This window comes from Lemur catta, chromosome 23 (assembly GCF_020740605.2).
Source record: "Lemur catta isolate mLemCat1 chromosome 23, mLemCat1.pri, whole genome shotgun sequence".
Lineage (NCBI taxonomy): Eukaryota > Metazoa > Chordata > Mammalia > Primates > Lemuridae > Lemur > Lemur catta.
In genome coordinates, this window is record NC_059150.1 from 6,005,402 (window position 1) to 6,018,271 (window position 12,870).

The window sequence follows — 12,870 nt, forward strand, 5'->3', positions numbered from 1 at the left end:
CAGAGAGAAAAAGATATAACTATCTCTTATAGATAAGATATATTCCATACTGTTTAACAGTGGTTACTCCAAGAAGTAGACAAAGGACTTTCACTTTTTACTTTGCGTACTTATATTTGATTTTTTTAAAAAGTGTTTAAAAATCAAGTATAGGTTTTGTGGTTTTAACAAGTTGAAAATGTTGGAGTAGGAGAGAAAAACCTCTGGCTGTTCATACCCTTTCACCGCCTAGCAACACACTTCTGGAAGTCCATTGCAATGCAAAATCATAGATCAAATGCCTGGTGTGCATCTCCACCAAGACACCCCCATCCATCCAACAAACACCCAAATGCTTACTACACAGCAGGTACCATGCTAGAAGCTAGGAACGTGGCAGCGAAATGGCATGGTCTTGCTCAGGCTGGTCTCGAACTCCTGATCTGAAGTAATCCTCCCACCTCGGCCTCCAAAAGTGCTAGGATTACAGGCATGAGCCACCAGCACCTGGTCACACATTTTTAATAGGGAGGCATTCTAAAATTAAACTGTGATTATGGTTGCACAACTCTGAATATATAAAAACCCATGAATTGTGTACTTCAACTGTATGAATTTTATGTTATGTGAATTATATATATTTCTTAAGCTGTTTAAATCTTTACTGCAAGAGTACAAGAGAAACACAGAGAAACACAAAGGAGCTGGAAGGAACCTGAGAGATCATCCATACCAGTGCTCCCATTTTGCATATTAAGTTCTGTCCAAGCCACCAGTATGTTAGTGGCCAACACTAGACTGGAATTCAGGCCTGCTCTCATTCTATGTTTGGTAATACACTACTGCTTCCATTCAGACAAAAGGAAATAGTTACAATTTAATTAATTGGATTAGGGGCTTTTTGTTGTTCCCGAATTCATCATTTAAAAAAATGCTGCTCCAAAATAAAATTTTCTGAAGCAAATGGTTTCAGAGAATAAGAGTAAAATCAATGAGAATTTATATAATAGCAGATTTCAGCTATTTCTCTATTTGATAGAAAGTCTTAATAACTATATTTCACTGAAGGAATAGGCAGGCTTGTGATCACTAAACCTGCTGGAATTCAGTAACTCACACAAAGCTGGACTAGATGACTTTCAAGCTTCTGTCCTAACCAAGACTTTTTATTAGAAATGAAAGGTAAATATTACAATTATACTGTATTTCGTTTCAGTATTGAGATATTCTCAGAGCCTGACAGAGATCTGTATTACAATGAATTTCTCCCCACAAAGGTGCTTCAGGGACAGCATGGGTTCAGGGTCTAAATAAACTATGAGAAATTGTATTACTAGTGGCTGAATATTTAAAATCCAAATATTAAAATGCCTACACTGGCAAATATAGTCATCATCGATTCCCTTCATATTTAACATATTAATTTAAAAATTCCTTACCATAAAGAACAGACTGGATGGATGTGTGCACTAATTATTTTAGCGATGCCTCTTGTCAAGAAATCCCAGATGACAATTCGGCCATCATTACAGCCAACTGCAAGCAGTGTGCCCCACCTGTTAAAGGTGCAAGTCAGGGCCATGCTGATACAATCCAAAGTTCCATCAGCCTCCTAAAAATTAAAACAAATACAAGAATACAGACAATAATAGCTAGGCAGCCAAATTATTTCCTGAAATTTCTCTATCATTTATGAGACTTCTATTGAATTTAAATTATAATGTATACCACAATAATCTCCATGTGGTAGATTTTTATCCCATTAAAATACCTTCTTATACCTATTAAAATAGCTAAAATGAAGAAATATTTATAAAAGCCAACCATGGATTTTTGGAAACAGATGTGATCAATCCCTTACATTACCACTATAACTTTGTACAAACTTTCTGGAGGGCAAATCAGCAAAATAAATATAATAGAAGTCATTAAAAGAGTCATACCTATTGACCCAGTAATCATAGTTCAGAAAATTTATTCCAAGAAAAAGTATTTAAAACAAAAAACCCTGGAATAGCCTACATGTGTAGCATTAGGGAAGTCAAATTATTTTATATGAACATCAAGCCATTTTAAATAAACACAATGACTATACTGAAACATAGTACAGTATATGTGTTATATACTATACTATATCCAAGTGTTATAAAATATTTTTACACTTAAGTATAGGCCAGGCACAGTGGCTCACACCTGTAATCCTAGCACCTAAGAGGCTGGGGTAGCAGGATCGCTTGAGGTTAGGAGTTCGAGACCAGCCTAAGCAAGAACAAGACCCTGTCTCTACTAAAAATAGAAAAAAAAATTAGCCGGGCAACTAAAAATAGAAAAAAATTAGCCAGGCAACTAAAAATAGAAAAAAATTAGCCAGGCATGCTGGTGTATGCCTATAGTCCCAGCTACTCAGGAGGCTGAGGCAGGAGGATCACTTGAGCCTGGGAGTTTGAGGTTGCTGTGAGCTAGGCTGATGCCACGGCACTCTAGCCAGGGCAACAGAATGAGACTCTGTCACCAAAAAAAAAAAAAAAAAAAGAAAGAAAGAAAGTAAAGTACACTTACAGCATACATATTATTACTGTAAAAACATGATCAAAACTAGAAAAGCACACAGAAAAAAAAACTTGTACAGGTAATGGTGCTGTTGGTGGAAAAACCTTTGATTAAAGTTTTTTTTTTTCCTAATTTAAAGGAAAATGAACTGTAAGATTACAACATTATGGTAAGATTTCCAGCCAATATTGTCTATTTTCCCCCAATCAAAATTATATTATATTTAGTTATATTTAATTATATTTAATATATATAATAAAAAATATATATTTAATTATATTTAGTTCCTTATCATGGCAAAACATATATTATGACACTTAATGTTTCTTTGTCAAAAACAAGGACCAAAAAGCATTTTCCATACTAACAAACCACAAGTAGTTACCATGTTCCTAAAAATCACAAGAAAACTATATTCTTACCTCTGGATAGTTCTGCCCAAAGGACTCTGCAACAAAGCAAAGAAAGACTTAATGGAACATGTGCCACATACTTGCAAGGATCACAGAAGTCATGAACAGCACACAGCAGTGACTGGCAAAGGGAAGGGAGGAACTGACGCCCTGTCAGGGGTTCCATGAGGTCGCACCTGTTTCCATTATCATACTGAGATTTTTTTTTTTTACTTTCACTGTCTCCTAAGAATACAGATGAGTTTTCCTGAGGCTATGTGACCTGTGGTATTGGAATAGAGCGAATGGAGAAGCAGATGGGGGAATCCATGCCAATTTCTACTTAGGCAAACTTTAAGGAGACTGGTAAAAATGGAAAACTATGCCATTCTTCTCAATAAATATTTTCTGTTTTCAAAAACAAAACATTTACATAAACATGTAATGGATTTATTATGGTTACTTTTAAATAATAAGCTTTAAAAATACTATCTCAGTTTTAACTTCTAAACTGGTAAACATCAGTAGATATAACCCACATAAACAAAAGCTCTTTAGCGGTCTTCAACTTCTTAGAAATGTAAAGGGATGCAGAGACCCAAAAAGTTTGAGAACTGTTGATATATCCAGGTCTAGCAATAGTCTTTCCCTACCGTACCCTTTGGGCATTTCACAATTTATTTCTGTATTTACTAAAATGAAAAACAAGGAAAGGCAAGAATCAGATGAGTCAAATTATCTTAAGTACCAACTACTCTCTGAAACCTTTATTAACAGCAGCGATCACTCTCCTTCCTAATAATGGCATTCAGGTTGTAACACAATCTGGTGGTTGACTAAACACAAAATTCTCTATATTAATTACTAACAATCCTATCTGTAGATACTGAAAAAACATTCATCAGCCATTTCAAGTAAAAGAAATAGAAGACTACATAACTGATTTTAAAAAATCTAGGCCGGGCGTGGTGGCTCACATCCTAGCACTCTGGGAGGCTGAGGCAGGAGGATCGCTTGAGCCCAGGAATTTGAGGCTACAGTGAGCTATGATAATGCCACTGCAGTCTAGCAACAGAGCAAGACCCTATCTCAAAAAAAAAAAAAAAAAAAAAAAAAAAAAAGCCCTTTTATATGAGCAAGGAAAAAAGTATAAAAGGGTAGACTTCACTAAATATTTGGGGGGGGGGGAGAAATAATTTTTTCTGTACGTATACTTGTATTCTTTCCACTGTTTTGACAAATATGTACTATGTTAATTTGAAAAGCATCAAATGAAAGAACTTCAACAGGTCAAAGACCCATGGGCCTTTCCCAGATGTAAATTCACGCTGGCTCATCATTTCTTTGAAGTGCTCAAACTTCCATTCATTCACTCTTTCATTTAAATACAGGGTCTCCACATGTTGCCCAGGCTGGAGTGAAGTGGCTATTCATAGGCGCGATCATAGCGCACTACAAGCCCTGAGCTGGGCTCAAGGGATCCTCCTGCCTCAGCCTCTGGAGTAGTTGAGACTACAGGTGTCTGCCACCACACCCTGCTAAACTTCCATTAACAAATGGAATAAATTTGCATCTGGAAAGGCCCATCGGTCTTCAACAGCTACCACTTATTGAATGGGCCAGATCCTGCACTAGAACTTACTTATATTATCTCATCCAATCCTCTAAATTCATTATTAAATGGGTACTATCACACTTCATTTTACAGATGAAAAAAGTCAGACTTAAAGATTGTCCTTTCCTAAGTTCATTTAAAAACTGGCAAAACTGGGGTCTGAAGCAGAAACCACACTTTTCACAAAAACTACAATAAAAAGTCTCTATAATCTTGCCTGAATTTGACCTCAAGGTTACTACTTTATGATTTGCAAAACACACCGGCCCTTTCTGGAAAGTTAATTTGCCCATCTCCTTTGGGCACGTTTTCTTTTCTCCTCAAATCCTCAAAGATCACTAACAGTGACTTCATGTGCAAGCTCCTTCAGGGCCAAGCAACGTAATGCAACCAAGCAATGAGCCAAGTGACCTACCCAAAACCTCTACCTATTGAGGGCTTTTCTTGGCAACTTCACTTCATTCTATTTGTTTTGAAAAACCATCCTTTTGGCCAAAGGCAAAAGAAAATAAGAATTTAAGCATTCCACTTCCCCTTTGCCTATAAAGCCCATAGTAGGCACACAAATGATAACCGAGCATTGAATGAATAAATCTGGTATTGCATCATCCAGCCCAAGCAGAAGACTTCCTTGTTCTTCATATTCCCACATAACATCGAAAACCCTGTCTTGTTGCATTTTTACAATCTCGGCTTTTAATCACATTAGCTTTCCAAACACTGTTCTTAAAAGCCGGTGCTACCCTCATCTGTTCACCTCACATGTGCCCCTCTTGTATGTGCCCTTTCAGATCGTGAGCTCAGACAGCTTTCAGTGCAATCACACCAGCTTCTTCAGGCACCTCCTCCTTTTCTTCCTGTTAGGATCCTTTCCCCAAACTGCACTTTAGCTTTCTGGGTCTCTCAAGCGTTCTTCCTCCCAGTCTCATGACATGGAATAATGTCTGTTCTCTGAATTACTTTAACACCCACCTCCTTAAAGATTTGATTGCCATGAGCTCTAAAATTTCATGGACCTTTTCTCCCACTGGTCCTATTATTTCTACTTGCCAAAAAATTCCTCCCTATTATAATAGTTCAGGTCCAGAGTAGCAATTTCCATTTGCCTCCTCTAACAGGTGCTGGCACTATCAGTATTTCTTTTTAGTGAAATGCAGCTTGCAGGTGTAAGATGATTGAGCCCATTCCGCCCCCAGCCCATCACCACCGTAATTACATGTCCCTGGCTCCAGTCTTGCTGCCAGAGAAAGATTTCTAAGCCCGAAATCATGTCACTCACCTGCTAGAACCTTCCTTGCTAAGTAATATACAAAACTCCTAAGTATAATTTTAACAAGTAATTTCAATCAGGCCCCAACCAGTATTTTCCATTTATCTTTGACTAATTCCCCATCAGCACCTAGTATAGAAGCTGGAGTAACCCACCCCACCCCCAGCACCAGCTGCAGATTACTGACCATTTCCTGAACATACCACACATATTAATGCCTCACAGCATTTGCCCCTGCTGTTCTCTCCACTGGAAATTATCTTCTCCAACTTGTCCCTCTGAAAAAATCCTACTCCATCTGTAATGTCTAGGTTAAGTGGCACTTCCTCTGTAAAATCATCCCCAAATTCTACTGTCAGTCCCACCAACAACGCAGACGCAATTGCTCTTAATTGCCTTCAGCTGGATTTCCATAAGCCTTCCTTTACTACGGATCCATACTATCCAGTTACTTATGCTTGTCCCCTCTCCTAGCTCCACGTTTTTACCAGGGCAACGGTGGTATCTTATTTCAATGTTTTTCAAATACAAGCACTCAATCCGCCATAAATGGATAAATCAATACAGTGAGTTGCAACAAGTGTTTCAATACATTAGAAAAGAAAATATTAGCACACTGAGCGCGACAAGGATTTAAGTATAATTTCGAGAAATTTAGTTAAATGTGTATGTATATAAAATGGGTTAAGATAGAAACTATACTTCCTACTGTAATTTGTAATAAAAATAAGTTTTAAAAACTATCTTATTTAACTTTGTATCTCCAGTGCACACTGCCGGACACACAGCACGGGAAAAGTGGTTGCAGAAGTAAAATTAGTATGTCACCTATGGGCCACCTGAACGACCACATTGAAAACACATTGTCACTCATTTCCTTTATCTGCCCAGATGTCCTTTAGTATGCTCCCACAATCACATCACTTCTGTTCCTTTCTCCTTTTTATCTGTAACCATTACCTTTCTGGCTTCAAAACTCAGTCATTTTCACAGAGATTTTATCTTCTGGACCCAGACCTTTTAAATTGTCTAACCTTCCAATGCTAAATATTCCTTCCTAAGTGTCACCCTCATGAACCTGCTTTATCATTCAAGAAAACCCTCTCCTGCCCCGTAGGTAGGGCAGGAGACTAGTCTGAGCCCAGGGGCCTGTGCACTGTCCCTGCTGGTGCCCGGAGGGTTGGGAACTGAGGGCCACACCTGACACTCAGACAAAACCCAGGGCCTGAGGAGGCCCCTCTCTCTGGTAGGGCTTTTTTGATGCAGAGCAACCACTCAAATAGCCACCTTCCTTTGACAGTGGCCAAGGGGACACCTCTGAAACCTAAGGAACCCACCCAAGGAAAGGCCAGGCTTCCCTCTCGCTGCCTACACCAGTTAGCAAGAAAGCGTTTGGAAGAGGTTCTAGAAACCAAGTCCTCTCCTAGCTTTCAGCTTTCTGCTCTGGGGTTTCCCGAGACCCTAGTGTAGGGATGGTGGAGGCGAGGCCATCTCAGTGGTAACTAGGGACCAGGGCTGAACAATGCCCTTGGAGGGCTTAACCTCCCTGGATGGAGATGGCCCAACCTGAGTGGCTGCACAGGGGATGCGACTAGCAGCAATGGCATGAAACACAGCCGGAGAATTCTGCTATGGCTTTCTTCTTGCCCTCTTTCATTTTTTCCTTCCTGGTGAAGCCTCTTGAAGAGACTCTTACACCATCTTAGAAGCATAGGAGAAAGCACCTTTGTTTCTCGGGGAAGCAGCTGTACTTCTCCGTCCTTAGCTTTCAGGATGAGAGTAAATGAGGGTAGCTGCCATTTCCATCCTTCAAGCCACAGGGGAAGAGTCTAAGAAAGCAGCGGATACAACCTTCACACCAAAACAGTCTCAAGGAATCACTGCCATAAAGCAGATCTAATTCAGCGATTCCAAACCTGTTTCATATTTTCATAAGCACCTGAGTTCCTTTCTTTTTAATTCCTCCTCTACCTAGGTCCCTTCTTTTTAATTTCTACTCTTCCCCCACCTGCTATGATTAGAATGATTTTGTATCCCAAATAAAGTATAAAGTATTTAAATTAAAAAAAAAAAAAAAGAAAACCCTTTCCCAAAACCCTGCTACCTCTTTCAAAGTACTAGCCTATCACCTTTCCTCTATCCTTAACTTTTTAAAAATAAGGGTCAACCTTTTGCCTCTATTGTCTCCCAAACCTTTCTAAAGTCATCGTAATCTGGCTTCTGCTCCAGTTGCTGAGGGGCCCAAGCTGCCCAAGGACTAAACAGAGCAGCCCCTTCTCAGCTCTCGGCCTCAACTGCTCTACAACTGGCTTCTATGAAAAGGCCCCACACCAACCTGTATTCTCTTCTACCTCTACATGGACAACACACGGACAGCACTTGAAGATGTGCCTTGCTCATAGTAAGTACTGTATAACTGTCAGCTAATGTATTATATGATCATTTATTCCTCCCCTTACCCCCTAAGCATAGGTAATTTTTCAAAATTCTGTCCTTGGAAATTTTCTTTTCCATCTCTTCCACTTTCTCCCTTGATCATGTCCTCTACTCACAAGGTTTCAATTAGCCCGCCTGTAGGATTACAGATCTTTCTCATAAATCCAAACCTGTCTCCTGAGCCCAAGATCCACACTCAACATATCTAAAGCTAACTGTCTTTTCCCAATGTCCTTAAATTTTATCATTAGCACCATTATTCGCTCCCATCATTTTTCACTTCACTCTCTTCCTCACCACCAATACATGCAATCAATTCTCTAATTTGTCATCTCTACCTCCTCAGTGTCTTTTCTTTCCATTTCCTAGCTCAGGCCTTCCTTATCATTCACCTACTCTAGCCCTCCAAACTGGTTTTACAGCCCTCCAAGATTCAGCTACACACTGCTATCAGATAACCCTTACAAAATCATAACTGTTTGAATTACCTACCAGGTCAAAACCCTTCAATTGATTTACTCTACCTTCCTTAAAAAGCATAAACTTTTCAGCTTGGAACTCAGGAGCCTATATAAAATAGAAGGCACCAACCCCAACTCTTGGGCCTTCTTTTGTTCATAGTACCTACAACAACCTGGCAAAGGATAAATATTCTTTAGGTCTTCTCTTACTGATGCCTTAGCTCAAACATATTCCTGTTGAGCATTCCCTCCCCCCGTATCTCCATACTTCAGCCTGTTGATATTTTAGCAACCTTAAAAGTCCATTTAAAATTCCAGCTCCTCCACAGGTTTTGGAAGATTTGTTTTTGTTTTCCTGATTGCCTTTCTTCCTCTGCCCCAAAGATATTCATTCCCTCTTCCAGACATTCTTAGCAATTGGTAATGACTCTTACAGGCCTGACTACATTCTGCAACACACCAGGACTGTTTACGTAATCACCTTACACTCTCTCCTTAAAGAAAAGCTCTCTAAAGGCAAACACCATTTCTTAAATATCTCTGTGGCCCTTTGGACAGTCAACACATCTTCTTAATCCTTCTTTAAGAGAAACCTAACCATTAAGGACACCAAGTCATGTAGCAGTTCTTGAAAACTTCAGATATCCTTAGGCTACCACGCTAAACATAACCTAACAAAAGCCCAGAGGGACCTACAGTTTTTAAACAATTTGGGTAACGGGCAAGCAGAAACGACTCAAAATGAGGGTGATAAAAGACAACTGCTTCGTAGTTCACAGCTTGACGTTTTACGCACTGTCCCTAGTAGTAAAAGACCATAAATAGGAAGTCAAGATAACTAGATTCCAGTGCCAACTATGCCTTTTACTTGCTTAGCGCCTGGTCACGACCCTCTGAGCCTTTCTTCACCTGTTCAGTGAGAGACTTCTATCAGAAGATCTTCAAGCCCCCTCCTTAGACATCCCTTGTTTCTATAAAGAGACTTACCCTATCTAGGCACCCAAACCCCTGACAAGTCTCCAAAGCTTCATCCCAACCCTCACTTCTTCAGATTCCATCTCCAACAACTCTGGTCCTGCCTGGTCTGGGCTACTGCGATCCTTGCAATCACAGCTAAGTCACAAACTGTTTGTCCCTAGCGTTCCCCAATCGATCTGAAAGTGGCCTCGGGAAAGGCAATGCATTCTACCTGGGCAGAAACTGGGTTTCCTCCTGCTGCTGATGCTCCGTATCAGGCGTGCCCAATGACCCACCGCAGAAGCGTCCCTAAGGTGCAGCCTGACTCCCCTCCCACCCGGGTTCCCTCCTTCCCAGTACCAAAGGGCTCTCCAATATGCAGCCACAGCCCTCCTCACCCAGCAACTCGAGGTTCATCCCTGCGGACTCCGGCCGCCCGGTCTCAGCTCCGGCAACGACGCCTTCTCCCCTGCTCGCTCCGGAGACCTGCGTCTGAGCCCGGGGCGCCGCGGAAAGCCTGGCGCAAGCTCCGGAGACTTTCCGACTTAGAAGGCCCCGCCGCTTCCGCTTTCTTCCCCCGCCTTCCTCGTTCGTTTCCAGTGGGCTGCCCACATATACGCCTAACCAAAAAGAAGTATAAACTCTCTCGGAATCAATTCATTGCGACCCTTTTATAAGGTATAAAAATGTTATCGTCACTCTGGACTTTAACAAGTGCAAGCACTTAAGGCTGTTTTCTCTGGGAACATGTAGAGGAGCTGAAAATTCCAGGCATATCGTGAACCTACTAGCCCTTGCTCTGCTGTGTGTTCGGCCGCGGTGTCCGGGCGGGCCGCCTGGGCCGCGCACGAAGGTTCCGGGCGAGTCCGCCTGGCGTAGGAAGCCCGGAAGGCCGGCGTGCGGCGCTGGGCTGCGGGGCGCGGCTGACCTTGCCGAGGCGCGCGCGCCCCCTGTCGTATGCGGGAAAGTTGCCGGGTGTCTGGCTGAGTCTCGGGGAAATTTTTTCACACTTGTAAAGATATGCCATCGATCCTACGGAAAGGCACGGTGGCGTTTGTTAGGCCTGTCTATGTTAGGATGATAAAAACCTTTTCTGAGGTCTCAACCGTGTACCCAGCGTTGACCAGGATGGCGTTGACCGGGCTACTGGGAAAAAGAATCGGAATGAGAGGTGGACGGGGTTCCTCGGGGCTCAGTCACGCAGAATGGTGGTGAGATACACAAAGCGATGAGAGAAGGCCTGTTGACAGTAACTAACAAAGGGGCGAGTTTTACATAAACGGATCCCGACCGTAGATGATGTGGACCATCACAAAAAGAGAGAGAAGGCTCGCTGCAGAAAATAGCAGTTGGGCTAGATCTCCCTATGTAAATATAGGGCCGGTAATCCCAGCTCCACCCCTAAATAACTCCACCCCTTGTGCAAAATGTCATCCTCTGTGCCTCAGTTTCCTTATATTTAAAATGGGGATGATAATAATAATAGTATTTGCAGGAGTATTGTGAGGATTAAATGAGTTAACACTTAAAAAGCGCCTAGAATATAGCAAGCGCCCAGTAAACATTGGCTATTATTTACAAAATACTTTCCCCTTGAGGCTATTAGGGTAGGTATTAGCCTTATTAGACCAAGTACAGTAATTGAGGCTCGGAGATACTAGGAAGTTTACGCTCTTCCACATATCCAAAACATTGCCAAAATGCCATCCAAAACATGGCACTAGCAACAATGGTATGGAGTATTTCCTCATACTCTTATAATCAATCTGTCAATTCTCTGCCCTTCGGATAGATGAAAAAAATGTCATGGTTACATTTATTTCTTAATGAGGATAAACAACTTTTCACATGAGTTTTTTTCTCTTACATGAGGTGGTCTGTTTGTGTCCTTTGCCTATGTTTTGGATGGAGTATTCATCTTGTAGGATTTTTTTTTTTTTGAGACAGAGTCTCACTTTGTCACCCAGGCTGGAGTGCAGTGGCACACCACCAACCCCTCACTGTAACTTAAACTCCAGAGTAGCTAGAACTACAGGTGCACACCACTATGCCCAGCTAATTTTTTGTAGAGATGGGGTCTTGCTATGTTGCCCAGGCTGGTCTTGAACGCCTGGCCTCCCAAAGTGCTAGGATTACAAGTATGACCCACCATGCCCAGTCATCTTGTAGGATTTTTCAGCAAGGAATAGATCGGTGTTTAAGAAATAAAACTTAAGGACAGTGTGGAGTAGGAACTGATTTAGACGGGAGGAAAGATGTTAAGAATTTACTGCAGTAATCCTGTAGAGAGATGAGGAAGACCTGAGTCAAAGCCACAGTAGAGGGGGAAAAAAAGAAGGCAACAGATTAAGACAGATGTACAAGACAGAACTGATAGAATGGGAAAGTAATAGAGGGTCAGGAATTCTGTACAAGCTCTGAGGAACTAGGTCCATCCATGTTTCTAAGTTTGGGTGGCTCCATTTGCCAGGGCAGAGAATGCAAGAAAAGGAACAGCTTTGGCAAGGTAGATGGAGAGTCCATTTTGGGATAAGTTAGGTTTAAGAAACCTGTGAGAAATCCAAGTGACCATATAGGTTTGGAAGTAAAAGAGGTATAGGCTAAAGATCTACTGTATTTCATCAATTTGAATATGCACACTTTTCCACATTTTAAAATCTCTGAAATACAGATATAATCGATTATATCTCATTTTAATTAGCAGGGTTTTTTTCTTCCTTAGTACTACATTTCTTTGTGTTTGTAATCTGTGGTACCTTTGATTTGATGAAAAACAATATAATGGGTGGACTTTGCTTTACAAGTGTTAGTTGGAGCTTATTAATACCACCAACTACCAAAGGAGGGTACTCAGATTTGTGTGTTGAAGGAGGGGAAAAGAAATTTAATATTCTTCCTTCTTGGCCTGAAGCAACTTGTACCTGTCTCAACTCTGTGTGAGAAAGAGCTTGGTTCTTAGCTAGGCTGAACTTGCATCTCATTAAGACAATACATGTCCTCCCTCAGTTAGGCCAGAGGTCCTTACCTCTCCTCCAGGTAAAAATCAGGAATTCCCTGAGTGGAGCACCTCCCAGTCAGCCGGGATACACTCTGGCAGCTGGCCCAAATAACAGGAAGTATGGTGGGGGCCAGGAGATCGTTGTAACATTGCAGAGATAACCCAGTAGTTTTCTTTCTTTCTTTCTTTTCTTTTCTTTCTTTCTTTCTTTT

General features: G+C 41.3%; 1 protein-coding gene across 7 annotated transcripts in view; it reads right to left on the reverse strand.

The window, feature by feature from the left end:
* Nucleotides 1-10,220, reverse strand: part of RBBP5 (RB binding protein 5, histone lysine methyltransferase complex subunit) — a 28,494-nt gene extending 18,274 nt beyond the window's left edge. For 6 of the 7 annotated variants that reach the window (XM_045536337.1, XM_045536336.1, XM_045536335.1 and 3 more), the window contains exons 1-3: nucleotides 10,059-10,205; nucleotides 2,952-2,977; nucleotides 1,419-1,591 (exon numbers count right to left, since the gene is read on the reverse strand). In XM_045536337.1, coding sequence (XP_045392293.1) covers nucleotides 1,419-1,591; nucleotides 2,952-2,977; nucleotides 10,059-10,077 — 218 coding nt within the window. In that variant the 5' untranslated portion in view covers nucleotides 10,078-10,205. Of the gene's footprint in view, nucleotides 1-1,418; nucleotides 1,592-2,951; nucleotides 2,978-10,058 lie in introns of all 7 variants that reach the window. The other variant, XM_045536331.1, reaches the window with a different exon arrangement.
* Nucleotides 10,221-12,870: the final 2,650 nt, after the last annotated feature.